Source organism: Acartia tonsa, chromosome 14, assembly GCF_053477335.1.
Source record: "Acartia tonsa isolate MP-2025a chromosome 14, ASM5347733v1, whole genome shotgun sequence".
NCBI lineage: Eukaryota > Metazoa > Arthropoda > Copepoda > Calanoida > Acartiidae > Acartia > Acartia tonsa.
In genome coordinates this window covers 34,379,179-34,406,243 of record NC_137273.1, presented here as the reverse complement: position 1 = coordinate 34,406,243, position 27,065 = coordinate 34,379,179, and the positions used below count along the sequence as shown (strand labels likewise).

Sequence of the window (27,065 nt, the reverse complement as noted above, 5' to 3'; positions counted from 1 at the left end):
ATTGGTACCCAAAGTTTTAAAACTACTGTGTGTAAAAAAACTCTGGACACATTTATTAAATCCTGATTGGCATGGTTGGTTCAAAATAGGGTTGGGCCGGATATCCGGCCGGTTACCGGATATTGAAACTATCCGGATACCGGATATCCGGCTGATTTTTATTTCCGGATATCTGGTTATCCGGCCGGATATCCGATAATTTGCCGGATATCGAGCGTTGGCCAGATATCCGGCCGGATACCAGATATTGAAACTATCCGGATACCGACTATCCGGTATCCGGCCAAAAAAGTATCCGCCCCAACCCTAGTTCTAAACTAGTAATGTCAAAACTTTACAACCAATAATTTTCATATACAAAAGGAATAATTTTGTCCATTATCATTAGGGATGTACATCAATTCATCGTCCTTTGTCTTATACCTTAAGATCCCATAAAGTGCGTTATCGCTTAAACTTGCAAATTAAAAGTCTTATCTCGTAAGTAAAAGGTTAAGTAATTTTTGCTTGCTTTACAGGATTTTGCACTATTGTCCTATTTAAACTTGTTGCTTAGAGAAAAGAATACTTGTTTCGCCCCTAGCATCTAGCAACTATATATGCAGAAGGGTAGGAGGGGGCAGAAAATGGACAAGAACCATTCTGAGAGGTATGGGACTTGATTGGTTTATTATAAGTTTGTCACTTTGTCTGAAAGTATGTGTGCTGCTTAAAATGTCTTAAACTGTCAGACCAATAGAGTTTGATTAGATTGATGTTCAATCATAAAAAAAACTTTTAAATATAATCAAAGCGTCATTAATAAGTCTAATATGTCGAGCTGTTCTGGAGATCTTAAGACTCACGTTGTCTCACCTGTGACAATATAATATAGAAATGTAAACAAAAACTTATGAATTGATCTGCAAAATAATAAAAATCACAAAGCTAAATATTAAAATATATTAGGAAAGTACATATAAGGTAAAAGAAAGAATAATAAATATCTAGTTTTTAATGTTATCACTTTTTTTTAACTATATAAAATGGTAAATTTAGTTTAAAGTCACTAACAAAACCACAGTTTAGTAGTATTATTTGACAGTGTTTTAGTGTACACCACGAAGCCTTGATTGCTTGCTGAGTTGCTGCTAATACTGTATTTACTAGTCTGGAGTTATAGTTATCATAGTACATTCAGCATTCTCTCTCTCACACACAATCTCTTTCTCTCTCTTACACTGCCTCTCTCACTCTCTCTCTCTCTCTCTCTCTCTCTGGCTATGTAAGTCTCTTTCTCTCATAGTACACTGTACTCACACACACTCTCTCTCTACGTCTTTCTCTCGCTCTTACTCTGTGTGTGTGTGTGCAAAGCGTATTCTATGCAGCTTATTTTACCTCACTCTCATGTCTAACCTTACTGCTGTTATATTTGGTAGCAAGATTTTTTTTGTCTGTTGCTTAAGATCTCAGTAACAACTGAACTGATCTTTTTAGGGAAGTTTCACATATGTTCTTGGAGTTTTAAAAGCCTATTTATTTTAGATACAAGTCTTTGGATAGTTTTATGCTATTTTTCTTTACCTTCTGAACTGAATAAAGATCCCCTCACTAGTCGCCGGAAGGGAAAAGCAGTTTTTTGAAAGGGGCTATCTGAGATTATTACAGATTCTGATATATACATATATAGACTAATGAAAAATGCAAAAAACGAAATCAAAAGCGTTCCTTCTTGGGAGAAAATCCGGGAAAAAGATTTTTTAGCTATTTTTAACCTAAAATTCACATTGGCAAGCCTGCAAAAAATATAAAGACATTTTAAACATGTCATTGCTCAGCACCTAAAAGTGGTAGAAAAATGCTACGCATACCATTGGAAAGCTCATAACCTCTAGTTTTCAGAAAGGTATATAACATTTTTGTACTATTATTAGTTTTTGAGCTATCCTCTGAAGTATACACAAGTTTTAAAAATGCAGTTTTTTCTTGAATTTTAAGTTTTATACTTGTTACACAAACCTTTTTAAAACTATATTGCTTAGCACCTAGGAGTTATATATATTATTTTATATAGGTATATTTGTATATTTTAGGTACTTTCAATTTAAGCTTTGAAATGTATATAACCATATCAATAAAATTTTTCTGTATATATAAATGTATATAATATTCATTTAATTCATTTATTATTGTAGTTTTTTTTTCTATGTATGTACACCAAAGAATAATAAATCTAATCTAATCTAATCTAGTTTTTAGTAAGAACCAAGGAGGGAGGGGGGAGTTTATACACTAGTAAATGAAATGCAGTATAAAATTTTGCCCTGAGCTGGATCTTTAAATCATTTAGTGGTGCGCTGAATTGGGGTGATCCAGTTCATCCAGTTTAAAGATTGAAATATAATAATATCTAGATGCGCCGAACTGGATTGCCTTGATTCAGCGCACCACTAAACAATTTAAAGATCCAGCTCTGGTTGTTTTTGTTATAGTTATTGATTGGATTCTTTTGTAAAATCTTTTATATGATTAAATTCACCAGTAAAACTCTGAAAATTGAATTTTGGCACTTTCCTTCTAGGGGCTAGTGGGGTAAAACAGCCCCCAAAACACTAAAATTATAAGATATGAGATTATTTTTAAAGACATTAAGTTAATTTTTTTAATGTAAACATTTTTGGTCATATTTAATGTCAAGCAAATTTTTTTAATGTAATTTTTTTTTGACATATTTTATCAAAGTAGTCACTAAAGATTTCATTTTGGCACTTTCATTCTTGGGGCTAGTGGAGTATTTCACCCTCCAAAATACTAAAATTTAAAGTTATGAGCCTATTTTTAAAGATATCAAGATAATTTTATAACTTAAAATTTATTCTCATAATTTAGATATGTAGCCATATGTGGCACTTTCCTTCTTGGGACTTCCTAAAACATATTAAAATTATAAGTCAGTATCAGATTTTGCCTTGGCTGTTTTGGACTTGTTGTTATAGTTATTTTTTTAAAGTTGGTTCTACGATGTGATTTGTTATAAGATATAAGATTATTTTTAAAGACATTAAGCTAATTTTTTTTATGTAAACATTTTTTACATAATTGAACTAATGCATTATTACAGATTTCATTTTGACACTTTCCTTCTAGAGTCTAGTGGGGTAAAACACCCTTAAAATACAAAAAAAATATGAGTTCTGAGCTTATTTTCAAAGATTTCATGATGAACTTTAATGAAAACTTATTTCACATCATAGAAAAAAGTAATTTAGTCCTTGAAAGAGGTGCCTAATTGAAATCTACAGTGATTATTTAGTTAAGTTATTTTTAAAAAAAATTTTCATTAACAAAATCAGCCCAATATCTTTGAAAATAAGCCCAGAACATAAAGTTTTAGTAGTTTTGGGGGAAGTTTTACCCCACTAGCCACTAGAAGGAAAGTGTCAAACTTAATGTTTATTGATAATAAATCATATAAGAGATTTTACAAAAATAACCAGGTTAATAACTATACCAACTAGCCCAAACATCCAGAGCAAAATTTTATACTAAATTTCATTTCCTACAAGTGTATAAACTCCCCCCTCCCTTCTTCCTTGTATTTTATAACTTAACAAATGGGGTTGTTTCACCCCACTAGCCCTCAGAAAGAAAGTGTTAAAATGAAATCTTTAGTAGCTACATAGCTTAATTTTGTGATAAAGTTTACATTAAAAAATCAGCTTAATATCTCTAAAAAAAAACCTCAAGTCTTATATTTTAGTGTTTTGGAGGGTGAAACACCCCACTAGCCCCAAGAAGGAAAGTGCCAAAATGAAATCTTTAGTGGCTACCTAGCTAAATTATGCAAAAAAAGGTTTACATTAAAAAAATTAGCTAGATATCTCTAAAAATAAGATTAGATTTTAGTGTCTTAGGGACTGTTTTACCCCATTAGCCTCTAGAAGGAAAGTGCCAAAATTCAATTTTCAAAGTTTTACTGGTATATTTAATCATGTAATTTAAAAAAAAATCAGGTCAATAACTATAACAACAAGCCCAAAAACATCCAGGGCAAAATTTTATACTGCATTTCATTTCCTATAAGAGTATAAACTCCACCCTCCCTCCTTGGTTCTTACTACAAACTATACGCATTTCAAAGACAATTTTTAATTAAGCTAAAATTGAAGTTACCCAAAATATACAAATGTACCTATATAAAATAATTATATAACTCCTAAGTGCTAAGCAATAAAATTTTAAAAAGGTGTAACTAGTATCAAACTTAAAATTCATGGAAAACTGCATTTTTAAAACTTGAGTATACTTTAGAGGATAGCTCAAAAACTAATAATAGTACAAAAACGTTATATACCTTTATGAAAACTAGAGGTTATGAGCTTTCCAATGGTATGCGTAGCATTTTTTTACCACTTCTAGGTGCTGAGCAATGACATGTTTAAAATGTCTTTATATTTTTGCAGGCTTGCCAATGTGAATTTTAGGTTAAAAATAGCTAAAAATCTTTTTCCCGGATTTTCTCCCAAGAAGGAACGCTTTTGATTTCGTTTTTTGCATTTTTCATTAGTCTATATATGTATATATCAGAATCTGTAATAATCTCAGATAGCCCCTTTCAAAAAACTGCTTTTCCCTTCCGGCGACTAGTGCCCTAGATGCTAGGGCCACAGCCAAATTTGGCATGATTATTTCTATAACAACAAGGTACTATTTAGAAAATAAAGCAACTTTACAATCATTACCAGAAATACTGTAGGTCCATTTTAACATGTTGATTTACAACTTTTTAATATTCTACTCATCTGATTTTAATTTAGAGTAATGATTGCTCTAAAATGTGTCTGAAGGTTTGATCATCTGTAACTAATTCAAAGTAGAACAATTTGAATCTGAAGCTTGAGATTTCAGTAACCACTGAACTTTTTGGGCTTTGATTTCAGGTTTTTGTTATTTCCTTGCTCCAATGAAAAATAAACAAGGATGACAACATCCATAAGTAGCGAGGCCCAAAAATTATGGATGGATAACAAGAAAAATTAACTATGGAGCAGTTTCATCAAAAAACTATAAACTAAAAAAATCACGAAACCTTGTAAGATTTATAACGTGAAAATCTAGGAATCGATCTAGCACCTCAACCAATAAGCAAATATTAATGAAACTTTGTGGGGATGTCGTGTAAATTGTAAACTTAATTAATCCCTAAAAATATCTCGAATAGGAGAAGAAAAAAACACGAAAATTTAAAAATCTAGGAATCAAACTAGCACCTCAGCCAATAGGCAAATCTCAATAAAACTTGATAAAAGTAGGCAGAATATTTAAGTATTTAATCCCTGAAAATTTCAGCCTTCTATCTTTTATAGGAGCCGAAAAAATAATGTTTCCAGCACTCTGTCTCTAACAGACGGACGGACATTTCGAATTACATAGTAGCTCCGCTACTAAAAAAAATGATGGGGGGTGATAAGGCTCCCCTTCTCACCCCCCACGATTGAGTTCCTAGAGACTAGGGGTAAAGCAAGCTTCTAGTCTAAAAATATAAATTAACACAATACATGTCTTTCTTATCTGATGCTTAACTGTTGAACCTATGGGTGTCTGGGAACTCGGGTGTCTACTTTTCTTCCAAATTTTCATAATTGATTTTTTATATAAGCTCTCTCATTCTCTGTAATAACTTTCCTATTTAAAGAATAGTGTGTCTTACTTTAAAATTATTAATGAAAAAATCAATAAATCTCTAACACAGAGCATTGCTCTTTATTAAAATTATTTTCTATGGGGCCTTTTTTAGGGTTTAAAACTTAACTGTTTAGCCGATCACAATCTTAATTCTTTATTGCGTTGCTGAAAAATTATTCTGTGGGTATTATATTTATTGGTAATTCATTTGCTACATACAGAAATCAACCCCAACATTATAAGAAAAGGGATAGAGGAGCTTTTCTATAATTAGGGTCGGTCCGTCCGTCTGTCCGTCGGTCCGTAACAGATTTTTTCGTTAATTTAAGCATGACAACATCCATAAGTAGCAAAGCTAAAAAATTATAAATAGACATCTATAGAGTATGTTACAAAAAAAACTTTAATAATAAAAATCATGAAACCTTTCAAAAATATATGATGGTCTTTTGAAGCATTAAGCTAATACAAAAAAAAAGGTTAAAATCAAAATTCGATTTAGCATTCCAACCAATAGTAAGTCTTTAGAAAACTTGGTCAAAATATGTAGAATAATGACTATTTTAATAACTAAAAATTCCACCCGTTTATCTTGAACAGGAGTTAATAAAATCCCAAAAACTTAAAAAACTAGGAATTGTTCTAGCACCCCAACCAAAAAGGGTATCATAATAAAACTTGATGGAAATATGTGGAGTTTAAACTTATTCAATCCCTAAAAATTTCAGCTGTCTATCTTGTATAGGGATCGAAAAATCATGAAAATCTAAAAAGCTAGGAATCGATCTAACAACCCAACCAAAAAAGGCATCTTAATAAAACTTGATGGAATTATGTAGAATTGGAATTTATTTAATCCCTGAAAATTCCAGTCGTTAATCTTGAACAGAAATCGAGAAAATTGCAAAACGTGAAAGTCTAGGAATCGATCTAGCATCCTAATTGATAGACAGACGGACAAAACAATGTATAGATAAGAAGCGCATATGTCATAGTAATCTTCACTAAAAATTTCAGCTGTTTATCTCTAATAGGAGCCGAGAAAATCACATTTCCCCCATAGCGTTACTGACTGACTGATGGACGGACAGACAAAGTGAATTATAGAGTAGCTTCGCTACTAACAAAATTAGTTTGGATTTGATTTATAGACTAAATACACAATACTACTTTCTTCAATTTATAAAATCAAATGCCATTATAGAATGTATTCAAAAATCCTAAAATGAACCTTCAAAAATAGTTTAATCCTATTTTTTTTAGTTATTTGCCCCCACTGTTCAGTGGAAAGCAAAACAAAAAAGAATAATATCAACGCCTTTGCACATTAATGTCCTCGGGGCTACGGAAAGCTTTTTTGCAACTTACTACAGACTTTGCAATGCAGACTTGTACCTTTGCAGTATACAGTGGTAAATATAAAACTAGTTATTTATTGCATCGTATCAGAGACAGCTATCCGCAGATATTAAAATTAAAAATTAAGACTAAAACCAGTTTTGTTAGTCCCGACGGGCCAATGGCCAGGGCTAACTGACTGGTTTTAATCTTATGATTTTTATTTTAATGGAAAGATGTCTGTAATACGATGCTATAATTGGTCAATCAGTAAGGCTAAGAACCAGTTGTAATCAAGCAGATATTAATCGGTTCCGAAGCCATACTGGAAAAACTATATCCCTAACAATCTAGCGAAAGAGCGTATTAGCACGAACTAAAGTAAAGTTGTAGTAAGAGAAAAGTACGTTTTATCTGCTCTTATCAGAAAGGGAGTGGACAATGGACTGTAAATTACACTTGTGCCCAAAGTTTTATAACTAGGTTATCTTATTTGCTGGCTTAGAAACTCTGTGTACTTTTAATGAATTTTGATTGGCAAAGTTGGTTAAAAAATTTAAGTGTCCAAACTTTTTAATAATTTTAATCGCCTTAAGAGAGGTGGTTTGGTTTAACATCATTGGGTATGTATTTTAACTGTCTTATCCCTTAAGTACATAAATGTATTTAAAACAATTTTGGACGTACAAGGGGAGGGGGGATGGGGGTGATTACCCCCTCCCCCCCAAAAAAAAGCTTCGACGTTCTTTTCCATATAACATCAAGATCAACCCCCCCCCCCAAAAAAAATTTCATTTTTAATTTTCTACCCCCCCCCCAAATAAAAAAAGCTTGGACGTCCTTGAATACAATACAGAAACTCGGTCTCCATATTTGCTCTTATTATTAAAATTATTTTCCGTACTCTTTTTCCTCTGTATACTACACTCCAGCTAGCGCGTGCAGATTTCATAACTCCCAGCCTCTATTAAACTATTTGAGAATCTTTGTCTGTCTACAATTAAACAAAGATGAAAAATTCAGATATCTTTTCCAATTTCATCCTTGATGTGTGGCCAATAAAAATTCGTTCTAAAAAAATTTCATTGTTTTTTGTGCTTAGCTACTTTTGGATGTTGTCATCATTGTTTCTTTTTCAGCCTCTCTTTATCCACCCCTTCCCCTTCCCTCTCTTACCGTCAGTATAGCCTGTATCAGCCTCTCTTTATTCCCTCCCCAGCCTCTGTAAATCCTGTGCAAGCCCCTCTCACTCCTATGAGAGGAAAAAGGTTTTTTATTGTAAAGGTTCAGCCACCTACCTCTTCAACAGGTAAATTCTATAAATAAATTCATTTTACACACATACACACACAAACACACACATACACACACGATGTTACTCCTAGACTATGAAGTTTCGTAAAATAAAAACCTCGGTCCGCTTTTCGTCTCGCAATACAATTATTCATCAACAAGGATGACAACATCTGTAGTATTTATCTGTTTAGAGGCTCAGAAACTCCTCCCTATCTACGCTTATGGATTCCCCCCTCTGGCTAGAGGCGAAGACTCGAACCTGCTACTTTCTTCAATGAGAAACAAAGAAACCTAGTTGTAGTTTATATTATTAAATTGGCTTAATTTTCCTTTGAAATTTGTTTCTTCTTAAATTTAAAAGACCAATTTATTTAAGTATCAGACTAGAAAATTGTATTTATGTATTTGGCCACGTTTAAAATAATTTAAGATATTTAAAGCAAAACTCCATCTTTTTTACACTGCGTGGTCAATCCTTAAAAAAGGTAGATTCAATAAAAAGATTTGTTTGTTAACAATTTATATGTAAGAATCTTGTAATGTTAAATTGTAAATCCATTTGAATTTTAACAGTGAAAATGAAAGGCATATTATAATTTCAGAAGTCAAGCAAACCTATTAAAATGAAACTCCAAGTACTATGAGCTTATTGCAAGGTAAAAACATTTAAAATTCTACAATTAGATGAGAGAAAGACAGCCCATAAAATAATGAAAAGAAAACGGGGATAGGTATAAATAGAAATTTGAAATTCAGATGTTAACAAATTTCCAATCTCATGTGAGCTAATTTAAGGATTGACGGGAAACGGTTCTGTTGATATTGCAACCTGGGACGGCCGGGAAGCTGGACTTGTGGACTTGGACCTTCGTGGGCCTCAACTAGCCATTGAGGAGCTGCTTTAACCCACAGAATACTAGGTAACTAATTTGTTGTTGGAACAAATAAGAAAAATTAATAATCATGAAGAAAAGAAACTTGTACAAGGCATATTTCTCCTCCATGCTAATGATACTTTCCTTTTTAAGGATTGGACCCAGTATTCAAGACAAACTGGTGTAGCTAGAAACGGCTCCTGCTACAATTAAAGAACACTCTGTGGTGAAGAAAACTTGAACGCCGGCTTTGTTTGAAGAGGCTGGTTGAGGATCTCTGGTGTAACATCTGGGCCAAGTTGAACGTGGAGATAAAAACCTTGCGAAGTAAGTTATATTTAAATAAGCTCAATTCTTAAAAAGTACTTGTTGACAATTCAAAATGACTCTTATATTCAAGTGATAAATGCCTAAGAATTTCAAAGTAGAAAGCCCAAACCTTAAGAAATTAAACATATTTATTGTAACTTTTAAAAATAAAGAAACTGTTGTGTTTTTTACTTATTGGTTTATTTTTCTTTCAGGTTTGTTTTAAACCGTTGTAAACGTGTATCAACAACTTCAGACTAAATCTAAAATGGGTCTGCCAGTTTTGGGCCAACAGAACAGACCCCACTGCCTACAATAACCTGGGTAGGACAGTTTAAAACAAAACTATCGTCCACCCAGAACGATAGATGCCTTCGGATATTGACAGTGATTCATCAATCCCTAAGTCACCTTCACCGTCACCCATCCATGGTTACCGGTCGAGTTCCGTAGACCACCCCGAAGGTATACACCAGAGAGTTCAGGCCAACATAGAATCAGGGCTGAACGATTTCCGAACAGTTTCAAGTTCTTCTACACCACGTGTCACTAGAAACTTGGACAGAAATTTAACATTTAGTTATAGTGACATATCCCTGGCGGGAATAAACAAATTACGTGAATCACCCAGTGACGAGCCACATCAACGTTTAGACAGCTTGAGAACTGTTTTTAGCCAGGCTGATAATTTGCACAATATAACTACTTATTTTGTGCCCGAGTGTTCCGCCGAAACCGGCGAAAATACTAGTGCTGACAACACTCAGAGTGATAGTGATCGGCCAGGGTCGGCCCTTAGTGTTGAAACAGTAAGACAGCGGCCGCCAAATCCGCCGCCGCCGCCAAATCCGCCGCGCCGCCGCAGCATGGCGCCGACTAGTGTACAAAAACATTTGAGTTACTGTGAAAAAAGTGTTTTTATTTGGAACAATAATTATAGTTTGTTAAACCCAAAGACAGTGCCATTAAACCAAATTGACCGGCTAAGTGATGAAATCCAGTCCGTCGTCGCAGACTTAACGTCGGCAATCTTGTATTTCCAAGCAAACGATTTGCCAGAAATCTTCACAGATGAAATGCAAGAATCGGCTAGAGGTTGCTTGTCTGATTTCAACACCTTCCGAAAGACAATGTGGGATGAAGGTGATATCAGGAGGGTAGCCGCCGTCATGGCAGCTGCCGCCGCCGCGCCGCCGCCGCAGACCACCGCCTCGGTACCCAACCCAGCTGCTGCAGTTGCAGCCCAGAGAGTTGTTGACAACAAGGAAAGTGTAAAAGCAACTGCCTTCTCAATCATTGGTGGATACAGGGAGTTGGCGCGGGCCAGAACCAGTTCTACTCAAGTCCTAAAATCTTATGATGTACGTTTTAAGCAGCTGAGTGAGCAGAACCGTGATTGTCAGAAAATGATTGATGACCTTGTTAAGTGTGGGACCCAGTGTGGCGATATAACGTCTGTAACTGACCTGGATACATTCACCCGTGATTTGTGTACAGCCCAGAGGTTGTGTAGAGAAAACATAGCGGCTTTGCATGACGAACTTGGACTCTTGGCCGGGGTTCAGGATGCTGGAATAAACCGTGTAAAGCTGACGCCGCCAAAATTCTCTGGCGAATATTCGGCGGGCAGCCTTGATTTCTACTCGTTCAAGACACAATTGGACCAGTACTTTGACCTCACTGGAGGCTTTAGTGATGCTGAAAAGTGTATGAAACTCAAACTGGAATGTGCGCAGGGCTATGCAAAGGAATGTATTATGGTGTACGAGTCGTATAAGGACGCTATGGACCAGCTGAAAGTCGTATTTGGCAAACCAGAGCTGTTGTTCTCATCTAAAGTACAAGAAATCAAGTCATTTGGAAATTGTCCTGACGGCCTTGTGGATAAGAGAAATTGGGTTTTGAAGTTAGAACAGAAGTTAAAGGCTTTAAAGGCGTTGGCAGTCACCCATAAAATCAACGACCTGTTTGAGAGTTCTAACATTCTGGCGGTCATCTTAAGTGCACTCCAGAAGGATGACAACCAAAAATTTGAAAAAGTTCTGATTAAGCAGAAGAAACTGGACCCGTTGAGCCGCCAAACAAAAAGTGTTATTATTGATAAGTTGCTAACCTTTTTAAGTGACTTGTCATGGGAGGTGACGGCCAAAGTCGATATTGCCATAACCTCCGGCGGAAAAGGTTTTTATGACGTCACCAAGGCAATGAAGATGGGCGGGAAAACGGTACACAAATACAGCGCCATCCCGGGCGGGGAGCCCGCCGATCCTGTTGATGAACCTGACTATGAAACAGCTGCGGGCCTGCCCCAGCTGCCAGCCACCAGCCCCGCCTGTTCCACACCTGCCGCCAGTACCCCAACCGCCGCAGCTGCGGTCCATATTGCTGCCGACAAGAAAAGGGTTCCCAAAGGGAAGGGAGGTAAACAAAGGACAAATCAAGTTAGTGATAAGCCTGCTATAATGATGAACAAGTCTACCTACCCTAAAGAAGTAAGGTGTTCTCTCTGTGATAAGAAACATGTGTCCCTCGCCTACTGTGAAAAGTTCCAAAAGATGTTGGTAAAAAGAAGGTTTGGTGCCTTGATAAAATCAAAGTGCTGTTATAAATGTTTACGGTTGGATGCTGCTTTTGACTACGACAACCGTGAAGAATGGTTTAAGGAACATGCTGAGTTTTGTGACAACACCTGGGTCTGCAAGGTTGGTCAATGTGAAAGCAAAGACGAGATGTATAAGAACCACATACTGGTCTGCTCGAGACACATAAATGAAAACATGGAACGTGAAACAGAGTTTAAGGCCAGCTTGGATCAAGGAAAGTTGGGCACTGACGCAAGATTTTTCTTTGCTACCTATCATTCTGCTGGAACCAAGCCAAGTTGTGATGAGGCTGCGTTTGCGTCTGTTCATGATGGTGCAGGAGATGTTCACATTGAGCCTGATGTTAATGATTGTCCTGTTTATCTCCTCCAATATGTTGCTGGTAAACATAATGAAAAACTGTTATGTTTCTATGATAGTGGATGCTACAATGCCTGCTTGTCAGAGCGGGCATATGCTGCGCTGGACACTGTTACTGTCAGCCCCGGCCCAACAACCCTGGAAGTAGCCGGCGGCACACGAGTAACGTTACCCTATGGAAACGAGAAGTTTTGGCTGGAGTTAAATACACAGAAGGATAAAAAATCTGTTGCAACGTTACAAGGGCTGAGAATGGTGGAAGTTAGTTGTAAGTTTCCTGTGTGGCCGCTGGCAGATGCCTGGCAAGAGATAGCTACTGCGTACCAGAAAGTACATCCTGGAGCTGCCCCGCCAGCCGTTGAGCCTGATATTGGTGGCCAACAGGTTGATATCATGGTGGGTATTCGTTATTCACGTTATTATCCTGTTTTAAAGTTCACCCTTCCTAGTGGATTATCCTTGTATGAAGCTAAAATACGAGGATATGGCGGCCTCCAAGGAGTGTTGGGCGGCCCCCATTCTGTGTGGAAAAGTGTCATGGCCAATTCCAACTTTTTGGGAGCCAAGGCATATCTTAGTTCTGAGTTTAAAGCTTTTGATTTCCAGTGTAAAGCTCTATGGTGTGATATGGGAGTCTTACATGCAGACCAGCCCCAGATAGTTAGCCCGACCGGTGTCTGTTATCACCCCCAACCTCACCCCCACCCCTTTTTGGATGGAGACAGCAATTTTGTCCAATGTATTTACGCAGCTGGGCCTGGAAAGATGTTGCGTGAATACCAGCTGATTGACGAAATCGGCTCCCAGCTTGGCTATCGGTGTGTAAAGTGCCGCAACTGTTCTGTCTGTAAAAAAGGTGACTTTTTGGAGGAAACCTCGCTTAAGGAAGAGGCTGAGCAGCACCAGATTGAAAACAGCCTTGTGTATGACGAGAACCAGAAGAGACTGTTTGCCCACCTGCCGTTTACGGAGGACCCAGAGACGGCTTTGGCCGACAACACTTATATTGCAGAACGCATTTTAAGTTCCCAACTGAAAATTGCCAACAAAAGTGAGGAAGCAAAGAGTGAAATCCTTCAAAGTTTTAATAAACTTAAAGACAAAGGTTTTGTTGCGCCAATTTCTTCATTGTCACCAGCAGAGCAAGTCATGGCCAACAAGAGTGGCTTCACCATCCCCTGGAGAGTGGTTCACAACAGCAGCAGCCTGTCGACGCCGACGAGGATCGTTTTTGATGGTTCCAGCCGGACCAAAACGGGCAAGTCCTTAAACGATATATTGTGTAAGGGCACCAATCAGCTAGGTAACTTGCTTCATTTGTTAATTAGCTTCCAGTGTGGAGCCGCAGCCCTGACCGGAGACATAAAAATGGCCTACAACTCGATACGATTGTTTCCTCAGTATTACAGGTACCAGAAATTTTTATGGGTTGATAACCTGGATCTCATGGGTGCTGTCTGTGTTTATGTCGTCCTGACTCTTATATATGGAATAAAAAGCAGTGGAAACCAGACTATCCATGGGTTGACAGTGGTTGCAGATGTTGCAGAGGCAGATAAACCAGATTTGGCCATTGGGGCTGATACTGTACGCAACAAGGCTTATATGGACGATTTGGTGGCGGCCTATGCTGATAATGATACACGGGACAAGGCAGCAGAGGCTGTGGTTGAGGTCTTAAGTTATGGCAATCAAGAGGTAAAGGCTATTACTAAAAGTGGCGAAGCCCCGTCTGAAGCTGTATCAACTGATGGTGAATCTGTTGGAGTTCTTGGATATATTTGGAGGCCTCTGGATGATACTATGGCCTTGGATATTAAACCCCTGTATTTGGACAAAGTAAAGAGAGGAAAGCTCCCGGAGGTGGTGACAGGTGACATTAAGGAGGCTCTGAGAGGTAAATTTACAACAAGAGTTGCGCTCAGTAAAACGATGGGCGTTTTTGACCCGCTGGGGTTAGCTGTCCCCAAGACGTCAAAATTGAAGGTTGACCTAAATTATGTCTGTTCGTTACGGTACGAGTGGGATGTTTTGTTACCTGAATCTTTGCTGGACACCTGGGTTGAAAACTTAGAAATGATACAGGAGCTGAAAGACCTGAAATTTCAACGGAGTATCTTCAACAATCATGTGAATGTGGCAGCTGGTGTTGTCTTAATAGTCTCAACAGATGCAAGCAGCAGTCTGGCGGCAGCTTGTGTTCATGCCCGAATGGAGCTTCTTGGAGGAGGATATATATGTAGGTTGGTAACGGCCAAAGCAAAGCTTGTAGGCAAGTCCACTATCCCCAGGGCTGAAATGATAGCATGCTCCATGGGCGGAGCCCTCGGACACCTGGTGAAGCGCAACTTTGGAGACCATGTAAAACAGGTTATATATGTCACTGATTCATTGGTTGCATTGTATTGGTTGCATAGCGACTCCAGACCCCTCCAGACGGGAGTAAGGAACCTGTCCATCCAGATCCGGTGGTTCTCCGACCCGACTGACTGGCACCATATTGAATCTGCTGGAAATGTTGCTGATATAGCCACCCGCCCAGACGCATTACCTGACATTGGTGAGGATTCTGACTGGCAAAAGGGACGACCGTGGATGGTTTTGAGCCGTGAAGAAATGCCAATAAAAAATATTGAGGAGGTAACAATGGATCAGCTGACTAAAAATGAGGCCAGGAAGGAGATAAAACTAAAAATGAGCAAGGAGATGGTTATGGCTAATTTTGGAGGTAAAATGACAGAAAGGTATGCTTTCAGTAAATATCTTGTTAACCCATGTAAAGTCTCGTGGCCAAAGTACATCCGTTTGAATGCTATATGCAGAAAGTTGATAAATATCTGGCGTGGAGCGGCTGATAAACTTCCAAGTGTTGCTGGTACACTGGTTGTTAATCTGACAGAGGAGGAAATTGAATTGGCAGAGAGGAAACTGTTTTTAAAAACAACGTTGGAGGTGGAAAAGTTCAATTGTGCAGACAAATTGAAGAAAATAGGCAAGAAGAAAGATGGAGTCCTCCTACACACTAGCCGAATACTGCCTGGAGGAGAAGGAGAGCTAGCCGATGCTATGCTGGATCTTGAAAAACTTGCCTTTGCCAAACCTGTTCTTGACCGCTATTCCCCAGTTGCTTATTCAATAATGAAGTATTGTCATGAAAAATTGACACATCATGGAGGGTCAATTTCATCTGTCAGAAAAAGTTATGAGATTGCATTCATTCTTCAAGCAACGTCATTGGCCACTGAAATCAGGAATAATTGTGTCTTTTGTAAGCGTTACAGAGCTAAAACAGTTGAAGTAGAGTTTGGAGCTGTCGACCCGAGCCGGTATAAGGTTGCGCCAGCATTCACAACAACTGTTATTGATATATTTGGGCCTGTAGACGCGCGCTGTGGGTATGGAAACCATAAGTCACCTCTGAAGATGTGGGCTGTCGTGTACAAGTGCCCAACAACTCTAGCTGTTGCTGCTTACTGTATGCAGGGGTATGATACAGAGTCGTTCCTTTCTACGTTTACAAGACATGTGTCCAGGTATGGAATTCCAGCTAAGGTAAAAATTGACGCAGGCCCCCAGCTGATAAAAGCCTTCAAAGAAATGGATGTTTGTGTTGCAGACATACAGAAGTTATTGAACCAAGAGAAAGGTTGCAGTGTTGAGTTTGATGTATGTCCTGTGAAGGCCAAGAACTATCATGGAATTGTTGAGAGAAGTATCCAGAGTGTCAAGAATGTATTAAATGTTGTGTTCAAGGGGAGAAAATTCACACCAATTGAGTTTGAAACTGCTTTAAGTTACTGCACAAATGAACTCAATTCTATGCCAATCTGCTTAGGTTCCAGGTATACCAATCTTGAAAACCTTGATCTGATCACCCCCTCAAGATTATTATTGGGACGCAATAATCAACGTGCGCCTGGTGGCCAGCTGACAGTCCAGGACCCAGGTAAAATGTTGGAAAGCATGGAGGAGATTGAACGGGCATGGTGGAATGCATGGAAGGAGCTAAAAGTGGGTGAGTTTGTCCCCAGACCTAGTAAATGGACAAAAACATCAGATCCTGTCAAAGTTGGAGACATTGTGATCTTCAGGCGTGAGACAGAAAACGCTATAGGCACGTGTATTTGGAGGATTGGTAGAATAAAGGAGGCTGACAAATCACGTGATGGAAATGTTAGAAAGGTAATAATAGAATACAGAATTTATAAGGAGAAAACCATGAGAACCACTACGAGATCTGTTAGGGATGTTGCCGTGATTTGGAAGGAGAGTGAGGTGGATTTTGTTGGAGATCTTGCCGCCGCCGATTTTGAAGCCGCCGCCCTACTTATGGTCCGTAAGTAAACAAAAACTCTATCTTTCTAACCTCTTTCCTATAAACATTATTATTCCACTTTCTTAGTGATATGAACCGTTGTTTTATAAACATTTTAAACAATTTTAAACATTTTATCTGATTATATTTGAATGTAAAAAGATCTCGTGATGTAAAAGTCTAAAAGTCTGAAAGTAAAATATGTGATACAAGTATACAAAAGATCTCGTGATAGTCTGTTGAAAATATATGTGATAAAATTAGGATAAAAAATATGGAAAGTTAAGAAACCACTCAAACCAAAGTAACCCAAAGCTCAAAGTTAGAAACAGCAGGGAGTCGTTCCTGAACCTTTTTTCCTTGGGGGAGTGTAGTATTTATCTGTTTAGAGGCTCAGAAACTCCTCCCTATCTACGCTTATGGATTCCCCCCTCTGGCTAGAGGCGAAGACTCGAACCTGCTACTTTCTTCAATGAGAAACAAAGAAACCTAGTTGTAGTTTATATTATTAAATTGGCTTAATTTTCCTTTGAAATTTGTTTCTTCTTAAAGGGATAGTTTCACGAAGTGCATTTAAAAAAAAATAGTGAACTGTAAGTTTTTTCTATTTTAAATAACGTAGTAGTGCATAATATAAAGTTATTGATTAAAATTAAAAGATTTGACCAGGGATTTTCCTTAAAAAATGAGTTTTTCATTTTTATTTTCAACTTCGTTGCATGTTATATATGGCAAAAACTTTTTTCTCATTAATACAACTTTAGATAGCATTTACTAATTAATAGAACGTCAAACTTTTTATACAACAAAATACACATAAGAACAAAGAATGACCAATAAAATATTTAGTATGGTACTTAGAGTAGTGATCTTTTTATATGTCTTAGTAGAATATATTAGGCATTGGATAGATATGATTGTGATAAAGAATTTTAACATTGACCTTACCAAACTTTTTTTATTTGACAATATCTAAAAAAGTTAGTGATTTGCAACATAAATTACATGAGAATGGTCTATATATATATGTTGTATGGTTAGTTGGTATTTCCGAGTGAGATAATGTGTATATTGTAAGTAAACCGGACGGTTTTCTTTATTTTTTTTTTAAAGAATCTATAGAAAACCTGTCCTATAATGAACCGGTCGTTATTTTTTATGTTTTTTAAGTAACTTGTTCTAAGGGGAACCCCTGTTCAATTTTTTTAAAACTCTTGTGAAATATGTGGAAAAAGATTCTCTGATATTGGTGCTTTGGCTATACATATTTGGAAAAAAATAGACCATTCTCATGTAATTTATGTGGCAAATCACTTTAACTTTTTTCGATATTGTTAAATAAAAAAAGTTTGGTCTGGTCAATGTTAAAAATTCTTTAACATATAATCATATCTATCCAATGCCTAATATATTCTAATAAGACATATAAAAGTTCACTACTCTAAGTACTTTAACTCTTTAAATACACTTCATAGAACTATCCCTTTAAAAGACCAATTTATTTAAGTATCAGACTAGAAAATTGTATTTATGTATTTGGCCACGTTTAAAATAATTTAAGATATTTAAAGCAAAACTCCATCTTTTTTACACTGCGTGGTCAATCCTTAAAAAAGGTAGATTCAATAAAAAGATTTGTTTGTTAACAATTTATATGTAAGAATCTTGTAATGTTAAATTGTAAATCCATTTGAATTTTAACAGTGAAAATGAAAGGCATATTATAATTTCAGAAGTCAAGCAAACCTATTAAAATGAAACTCCAAGTACTATGAGCTTATTGCAAGGTAAAAACATTTAAAATTCTACAATTAGATGAGAGAAAGACAGCCCATAAAATAATGAAAAGAAAACGGGGATAGGTATAAATAGAAATTTGAAATTCAGATGTTAACAAATTTCCAATCTCATGTGAGCTAATTTAAGGATTGACGGGAAACGGTTCTGTTGATATTGCAACCTGGGACGGCCGGGAAGCTGGACTTGTGGACTTGGACCTTCGTGGGCCTCAACTAGCCATTGAGGAGCTGCTTTAACCCACAGAATACTAGGTAACTAATTTGTTGTTGGAACAAATAAGAAAAATTAATAATCATGAAGAAAAGAAACTTGTACAAGGCATATTTCTCCTCCATGCTAATGATACTTTCCTTTTTAAGGATTGGACCCAGTATTCAAGACAAACTGGTGTAGCTAGAAACGGCTCCTGCTACAATTAAAGAACACTCTGTGGTGAAGAAAACTTGAACGCCGGCTTTGTTTGAAGAGGCTGGTTGAGGATCTCTGGTGTAACATCTGGGCCAAGTTGAACGTGGAGATAAAAACCTTGCGAAGTAAGTTATATTTAAATAAGCTCAATTCTTAAAAAGTACTTGTTGACAATTCAAAATGACTCTTATATTCAAGTGATAAATGCCTAAGAATTTCAAAGTAGAAAGCCCAAACCTTAAGAAATTAAACATATTTATTGTAACTTTTAAAAATAAAGAAACTGTTGTGTTTTTTACTTATTGGTTTATTTTTCTTTCAGGTTTGTTTTAAACCGTTGTAAACGTGTATCAACAACTTCAGACTAAATCTAAAATGGGTCTGCCAGTTTTGGGCCAACAGAACAGACCCCACTGCCTACAATAACCTGGGTAGGACAACATCAATGAGTAATCTTTTAGTTGATCGCCACTCACGCCGTTTTCTGCCGCCGTCAAAAAATTTTTTTTTTGCATTTCTTGCCGAATTAAACGATTTGGAATGATTAGAGACCATGTTCTTTTTTGGCGGCGGCGGAAAACGGTGGTTAACAGCGGTAGCGGCGGTCACCCTTCAGGGTTAGTTGAAAGGGGAAAATGTTTTGAAAAAAAAAACATGGTCTTGAATAATTCCAAATCGCCCAATTTGGCGAAAAATGGAAGAAAAAAAATTTGGCGACGGCGGAAAACGGCGTGAGCATACAAAGTCTATATACCTTAACTGATAATCGTAGAATTAATGCAGCATCTGTTTTAGGGAACAATAGTGAACGAACAGGCATTATTCAGTTATCTTCTACTTCGACATATCAAAACTTTTTGTGCATGTACATTACATTGTAAGATATAAATGAAATTCTGAAAAAGAAATAAAGTTACAAAACTTTCATAGCAATGTACAATATAATTTTTTTTTAACAACATTATTAAATATTTTATTATTTACTATTTCAGGTAACAACAAGTAGATGACATATAATCAATGACAGGGTTGTATCAAGTGCAGTTCACAGTAAAATGTTCCTGGTAACTATTATCTCCAAAAGTATCTATTAACTTTAATGGATGCTAACGGGCTAAAGGTATAGATTATACTCGCACAAAATTTAAACCGACAAAAGAAGACCTACAAATAATCTTTAATAGTCATTACTCAATAATGCACATTAATCTCGCAGTGCACATAAATGCGCGAAAAAGACTTATTTTACGCGTTTTTTCTTCCCTGTGCACTATTAGATCTTGGCTATTCCAGATTATATAGAAGCTTTCTTATGCCAAGTTTATAGTTTTTTTTTGAGATATTCGTTACCATGAACATTTTACCGTGAACTGCACTAGATCCACAGGATTAATAATATAAAGATCCCTTAAACTCAAGTGAAAAGTCCAATTTAGACATGTATAATTAATATTTTAGAATTCTCAGTTGAAAACCGCAAAGAAGTTGTATCAACTTTTTTGCTTTTTATTTAAGATAGCTAGCCGGTCCTTTCAGTAAGTAGTAGATGTAAAATTTTTCATAGAATTCAGATATGCAATCGGTTTTTTTGTAGACCTCTTATTTTTTAAGTAATTTAAGTTTTTTAAAAAAATAATTAAGTCGGTTTTAAGGTACTAAAACGCAACAAAATAAAAGAAGAAAATAGCCAGTATAAACAAAAATAGTAAGATCTTTAATTTGACACCTTACTTTTAAAATTCTGTTGAGTAATTGTTGAAAAAATCTATTTTTTTAACCTCGGTTTAATCAAAACATTAAACCTAAATATTTTCTCATACAGACATAAAAAATATGGGTTCATATATACCATTAGAATGAGAAAAAAAATATGAATCCATTGTAAGCAAAATTGAAAAAGTTTAAAAAAAATGTAATAAAAAATAGAAAAAATAAAAAAGTTATTTTAAGAATTGTAACTACTAAACTAGCCAATCACAAATCGCAAAAATTGACGAATCGGGAAGCTTAATCTATAAAATTAACCTATAGAATTGCCAGAAAAAAAGGAGAACGTTCATACAATATATACAATAGATACTACAATAAATATAGTGATATTAAAGAACATGTAAAGAATGAAAAATTATGAACAAATATGCATCAGTCTGTTTATAAACTTCAAAACAATGCAGTTAAAAATACATTATTGTTTCTTGTGTTTAAAAAATATCTGCTACATTGCATTGTCTTTTGTTTAGGTTTTGTTCAGGTTTGGTTCAAGCTAACCCTTTAAAGCCGAAAATTATGATTCTTAAAATAAACTTATTTTTTTATTATAGTTTTATAAAACTTTTTCAATTTTGCTTAGAATAGATTCGTAATATTTTTCTGATTCTAAAGGTATATATGAACCCATGTTTTTTATGTCTGTTTGAGAAAATATTTAGGTCTAAAGTTTTTATTAAACCGAGGTTAAAAAAATAGATTTTTTCAATAATTACTCAACAGAATTTTAAAAGTAAGGTGTCAAATTAAAGATCTTACTATTTTTGTTCATACTGGCCATTTTCTTCTTTTATTTTGTTGCGTTTTAGTACCTTAAAACCGACTTAATTATTTTTTTAAAAAACTTAAATTACTTAAAAAATAAGAGGTCTACAAAAAAACCGATTGCATATCTGAATTCTATGAAAAATTTTACATCTACTACTTACTGAAAGGACCGGCTAGCTATCTTAAATAAAAAGCAAAAAAGTTGATACAACTTCTTTACATTATTTGTTTTAATTTATTAGCATCAAATGCTTTGAAAAGTCAAATTTACAATTCGAAAATTTTGGAAAAAATTGTTGTGTTATCTAAAATTGATCATCTCTATAGTACCAAAGGATCTTAAGGTATAAGGCAATGAAAGATAAATTGATACACATCCCCAATGATAAACAAATGATTTCTTTCTGTAGTCTAAAATTATTAAATGAAAAGTTTGAAACCAGCTAATCAAAATTTAGTACCTAAAGTTTTAGAGCCAACGAATAAGATAAGTACCAATGTTATTTATAGTCCAACAACCATTCCCTCCCCTGAATTAAACCAGAAAATAATTTTGCTATGACGTTTCCAAATCATAATGTAATTAACACATGAACATAAGGGATCTTTCTTACATTTTCTTGACAAAAAGGTTACGTACAGTACAGTACAGAGGTGAATTCTTAAAAAACTTTTGCCTCACTGAAATCAGTTTGCCCCACTAAAATCAGTGAGGCAAACTAAAAATTTAGAGGGGATAATTTTGCCTAACTAAAATTTTAGTGGGGCAAACTGATTTTAGTGAGGCCAAATTTTTTTTTAAAGAATTCACCTCTGGTATCTTTGCATTGAAGTGCTATTGTTGCGGCGGCGGCAGCCACAGCCAAAAATGACAGAAAATTGTGACTGCGAACAAACATTTAATTATTTTTTTTCTATCTTATATATATTTTGTATTAATTATTACATATAATATGACCAGAAAAGAGCCTGATACTTAAAAATATACTATGACCAGACAATATGCCTCATACTTAAAAATATATATTTGATATGTTAACTTGAGGTTATTATAAACAGTCGGAAATCAGACCAACAAATTTCATCGCAATCACATTTAAAAGTTAAAAATTTAGTTTTACATTAAATAACATTCCATCAATAGGTATTAATTCATAGATATTCTTTTAGTAGATGATTTCTTTATCTTCTCTTTTACAACCCCAAAATTTTTTTAACACAACGGGAGGTATTTACCCCCTAAAATTTGTGTACCTTCAGCACCACAAGGGGGGGGGGGGGCGGGGAACAATTACCTAACTACCCTAAAATTGTACTTGTAGAGATGATAATCATGAAAAAAATATCGAACAGAGAAACATTTATCGCGTATGGAAAATAAATATTTTATTTTTCAGGCTCTTTTGTGATTGTTTCAACAAAGGACTCGGCAGCCCACATTTAAAAATTTACAATATAAACTTTGAAATCAGGTTGATGTGGCTTTTTAAAACCAACACAATTGATAATTTACATCAGTCAAAACTACAGCTCTATTGAAGGCTGCTAATTTGCTGAAAGGAACTTTTAACCGTTGTTTAATCTTGTTCTTCTATCTAACCAGATGTCATTTAATCAGCTGTTTTCTGTAGGAATACCTGGGCTTATTCATGGGGTGTAGGCACGCTAGGAGAGATGTGATTTCAGCTGTTTTCTGTAGGAATACCTGGGCTTATTCATGGGGTGTAGGCAAGCTAGGAGAGATGGGATTTCAGCTGTTTTCTGTAGGAATATCTGGGCTTATTCATTGGGCTAAAGACACTCTAGGAGAGATATGATTTCAGCTGTTTTCTGTAGGAATACCTAAGCTTATTCATTGAGGTGAAGACACTCTAGGAGAGATGTGATTTCAGCTGTTTTCTGCAGGAATACCTGGGCTTATTCAGTGAGGTGTAGACACCTAGGAGAGATGTGATTTTAACTGTTTTCTGTAGGATTACTTGGGCTTATTCATTGAGGTGAAGACACTCTAGGAGAGATGTGATTTCAGCTGTTTTCTGTAGGAATACCTGGGCTTATTCAGTGAGGTGTAGACACTCTAGGAAAGATGTGATTTCAGCTGTTTTCTGTAGGAATATCTGGGCTTATTCAGTGAGGTGAAGACACTCTAGGAGAGATGTGATTTCAGCTGTTTTTTGTAGGAATATCTGGGCTTATTCATTGGGCTGAAGACACTCTAGGAGAGATGTGATTTCAGCTGTTTTCTGTAGGAATACCTGGGCTTATTCGTTAAGGTGTAGACACTCTAGGAGATATGTGATTTCAGCTGTTTTCTGTAGGAATATCCGGGCTTATTCAGTGAGGTGAAGACACTCTAGGAGAGATGTGATTTCAGCTGTTTTTTGTAGGAATATCTAGGCTTATTCATTGGGCTGAAGACACTCTAGGAGAGATGTGATTTCAGCTGTTTTCTGTAGGAATACCTGGGCTTATTCATTAAGGTGTAGACACTCTAGGAGAGATGTGATTTCAGCTGTTTTTTGTAGGAATATCTGGGCTTATTCAGTGAGGTGTAGACACTCTAGGAGAGATGTGATTTCAGCTGTTTTCTGTAGGAATACCTGGGCTTATTCATTAAGGTGTAGACACTCTAGGAGAGATGTGATTTCAGCTGTTTTTTGTAAGAATGTCTGGGCTTATTCAGTGAGGTGTAGACACTCTAGGAGAGATGTGATTTCAGCTGTTTTTTGTAGGAATATCTGGGCTTATTCAGTGAGGTGTAGACACTCTAGGAGAGATATGATTTCAGCTGTTTTCTGTAGAAATACCTTTGCTTATTCATTTAGGTGTAGACACTCTAGGAGAGATGTGATTTTAGCTGTTTTCTGTAGGAATATCTGGGCTTATTCAGTGAAGGTGTAGATACTCCAGGAGAGATGTGATTTCAGCTGTTTTCTGCAGGAATACCTGGGCTTATTCATTGAGGTGAAGACACTCTAGGAGAGATGTGATTTCAGCTGATTTCTGTAGGAATATCTGGGCTTATTCAGTGAGGTGTAGACACCTAGGAGAGATGTGATTTTAACTGTTTTCTGTAGGAATACCTGGGCTTATTCATTGAGGTGAAGACACTCTAGAAGAGATGTGATTTCAGCTGTTTTCTGTAGAAATACCTGGGCTTGGACGAATGCCTCCGCTGTGAATTAACTTTATTAGCTTTTAAAATTCGGATTAATTTTACTTATCCTTATATAAAAGTAACAGGATGTCTATGTCTTTGAGTAGCAGAGGATTTTGTTAGCCACTGAACCAATATGATTCATCTTTGCAGTGAAGTTCCTTATATTCTATCCAGGGAAGGATTATAACTATTTTGGAGGAAGGCACCTCCACACATCCAAGAATATAAATAGGTAGCATCTCATTTCTTACCACCAAAAAACTTTTTATTATTATCTAATTTTGCATAACCCTCAGATAAATTAAATGCACGGTTATATAAAGGCTATAAAAACGAATGGTTTATTTTAATAATAGAAATGGCGAAGAAAAGTCACCTTTTTGTGTCGGGTCTCTTGTGTAAGCTTAATAAAGATTAATTTCCTGATGTTTTCTTATTCTTTATGTTGTGAAGAAAATATCTCCTAAAATAAACAAAATTATATTTAAAAAGTTGGAAGATTTTTTTGGTATAGTTCCTTTCGTGGCAACGCCTATCATGGGGCGTTTCGTCGTATTATTACTCTAGTTTTTGATAGGTTAGGTGATTGCCCCGCAGGGGCTAGAAATAGGATAATAGCTACTGTGAAAATACGACGAAACGCCCCTTAAGAGGCGTTGCCACGAAAGAGACTTAACCCAATTTTTTTTCTTTATGACCAAAGACTAATTTTCGGTTTTAACATAGAATCTAACCACCCTTCCTCCTTTTATTCATGATTTAAGTGTACACACTTTTTAACCAATAATTTTATTCTACATATGTTTTCTTTAGCTTGTTATTATTGTGAATGTACAATACATTGACATATCAACCATCGTCTTATCCCTTAAGATCCCTGTTGATTACCTGAGAAGTGAGAAACATGTTTTGTGTATGCTGTTAATTTCTCCTGGATTCTGATATTTTGAATAGTCACTCACACACGACATAAACAAGGGGACCAGGATGGACAGAATCTAAAATTAATATTAATTAGGGATCTAAAGGGATAAGACAATGGCCGATAAATTGATTTACATCCAAAGTTGTTACACAAAATTACCCCATCTGAAGATTACAATTAGGGGTTGGAACGTAAGAACACTGAACTTGTTGAACTAACTAATCAAAATTTACTAAAGTACCTAAAGTGTTTGAGCCAACGAATTAGAAAAGTTATCATAAAACTTTGGGGACCAGTGTAATAAACAGCCCATTGTCCTCTCTCTCTCTCTCTGATATTAATACTTACTAGTATTTAGAGAGGGAGGGGACTTTGGGCTGTTTAATATTACACTTGTCCCCAAAGTCTTATGACTTTGGACTTTTGGTTAGTTGGTTCATTTGGTTGAGTGTTCAAACATTTCAACAGCTAGTTGTAATCTTTAAAAGGGGTCATTTGTATATCATCATTGGGAAGGTACACCAATTTATCGGCCATTGTCTTATCCTTGAAGTATTAGTATCTGAAATGCCACAGAATATTTTTTTAAAGCAAAGCATTTCTATATAAAGGTCTGTAAGCCCTCACGCCAAGGTTACCTCTATTCGTAATTGTATGCATAATAGAATTAACCTAAGTGTTCATATTCGTTTGTTCTGCCTTTTAATTTAAGATCTTTGCGTTAATTGATGTTGCCATACTTGTTCTATTCATTCTATTTCATAAAACACATATTATATTATCTCCTCCCCCTCCCCCATCGCCCAAAAAAAGATAAAAACCCGCCAATATAATAGGATAAATTCACCTTGAAAGTAAAATTCTAAATCAGTCCAGAGGCGAGAGCATGCTCATGAGCTACAGAACTACATCCTATCACTTTGACAAAGATTACTTGAAACTTACCCTGAAGTCTTTGAGGAGAGTTAGTTCATAAATTTCGTTGAATTTTTGTTGGCACTGCAGTCTACAACATCTCATAATTTTATTTGTGTACTATTATAATGACTTTTATATGATTAATTTCCACTTGCTTAGAACCGGTTCTGATCCATACTGAAAAACTGTGTATCGTATTGCTACTTATTTTATCCTATCCCCCTCCTAATAGTAATTATTTAGAGACCCCCCCCCCCACACAAGATTGTTTAAATATACCCAGGAAAACAAATTAAATAAGTGTTCCTGGCATCGTCTGGGAGTGGGAAATAATCGACGGCCTTCTTGCAGTCAATAAATCCAGTGATACCCAACTCTTTCACAATTATATCATCTTTGTCACCTAAATAATAAATCAAATTTTAATAGATTGAAAGTTGAAATCGATGGAACAATTCTAGCATGTCTAAATTAACATAAAAGCTAATTAAAAGATTGAAACAAAAGTCGCGTGCTAATAAAACTGGTTTTAACTTATGATTGTACAGTTTTATAT

The 27,065-nt window shown here is 35.8% G+C and overlaps 1 protein-coding gene and 1 long non-coding RNA gene across 20 annotated transcripts in view; one reads left to right on the top strand and one right to left on the bottom strand.

Moving 5' to 3' along the window:
• The window catches only part of LOC145306509 (uncharacterized), an 84,489-nt gene that overhangs the window by 37,591 nt on the left and 19,833 nt on the right, over nucleotides 1-27,065 (bottom strand). The window contains exons 17-23 of one of the 19 annotated variants that reach the window (XR_013875039.1): nucleotides 26,818-26,912; nucleotides 26,537-26,599; nucleotides 25,555-25,664; nucleotides 25,092-25,129; nucleotides 22,318-24,684; nucleotides 22,121-22,176; nucleotides 19,866-20,384 (exon numbers count right to left, since the gene is read on the bottom strand). The exons of 6 other annotated variants lie outside the window; for them this stretch is intronic. Coding sequence is in view for 2 of the 13 variants with exons in the window: in XM_080148651.1 (XP_080004777.1) it covers nucleotides 24,596-24,684; nucleotides 25,092-25,129; nucleotides 25,555-25,664; nucleotides 26,537-26,599; nucleotides 26,818-26,912 (395 nt within the window). In the remaining 11 variants the exon portion in view is untranslated. Of the gene's footprint in view, nucleotides 1-19,865; nucleotides 20,385-21,645; nucleotides 24,685-25,091; nucleotides 25,130-25,554; nucleotides 25,665-26,536; nucleotides 26,600-26,817; nucleotides 26,913-27,065 lie in introns of those variants that run through there. 12 more of the 19 variants (XR_013875043.1, XR_013875045.1, XR_013875040.1 and 9 more) reach the window with 12 other exon arrangements.
• LOC145306510 (uncharacterized) lies at nucleotides 8,474-19,417 on the top strand. Its single transcript, XR_013875047.1, has 6 exons — nucleotides 8,474-8,957; nucleotides 9,097-9,221; nucleotides 9,330-9,503; nucleotides 18,690-18,814; nucleotides 18,923-19,096; nucleotides 19,294-19,417. It is a non-coding gene; the product is annotated as an uncharacterized LOC145306510 (long non-coding RNA).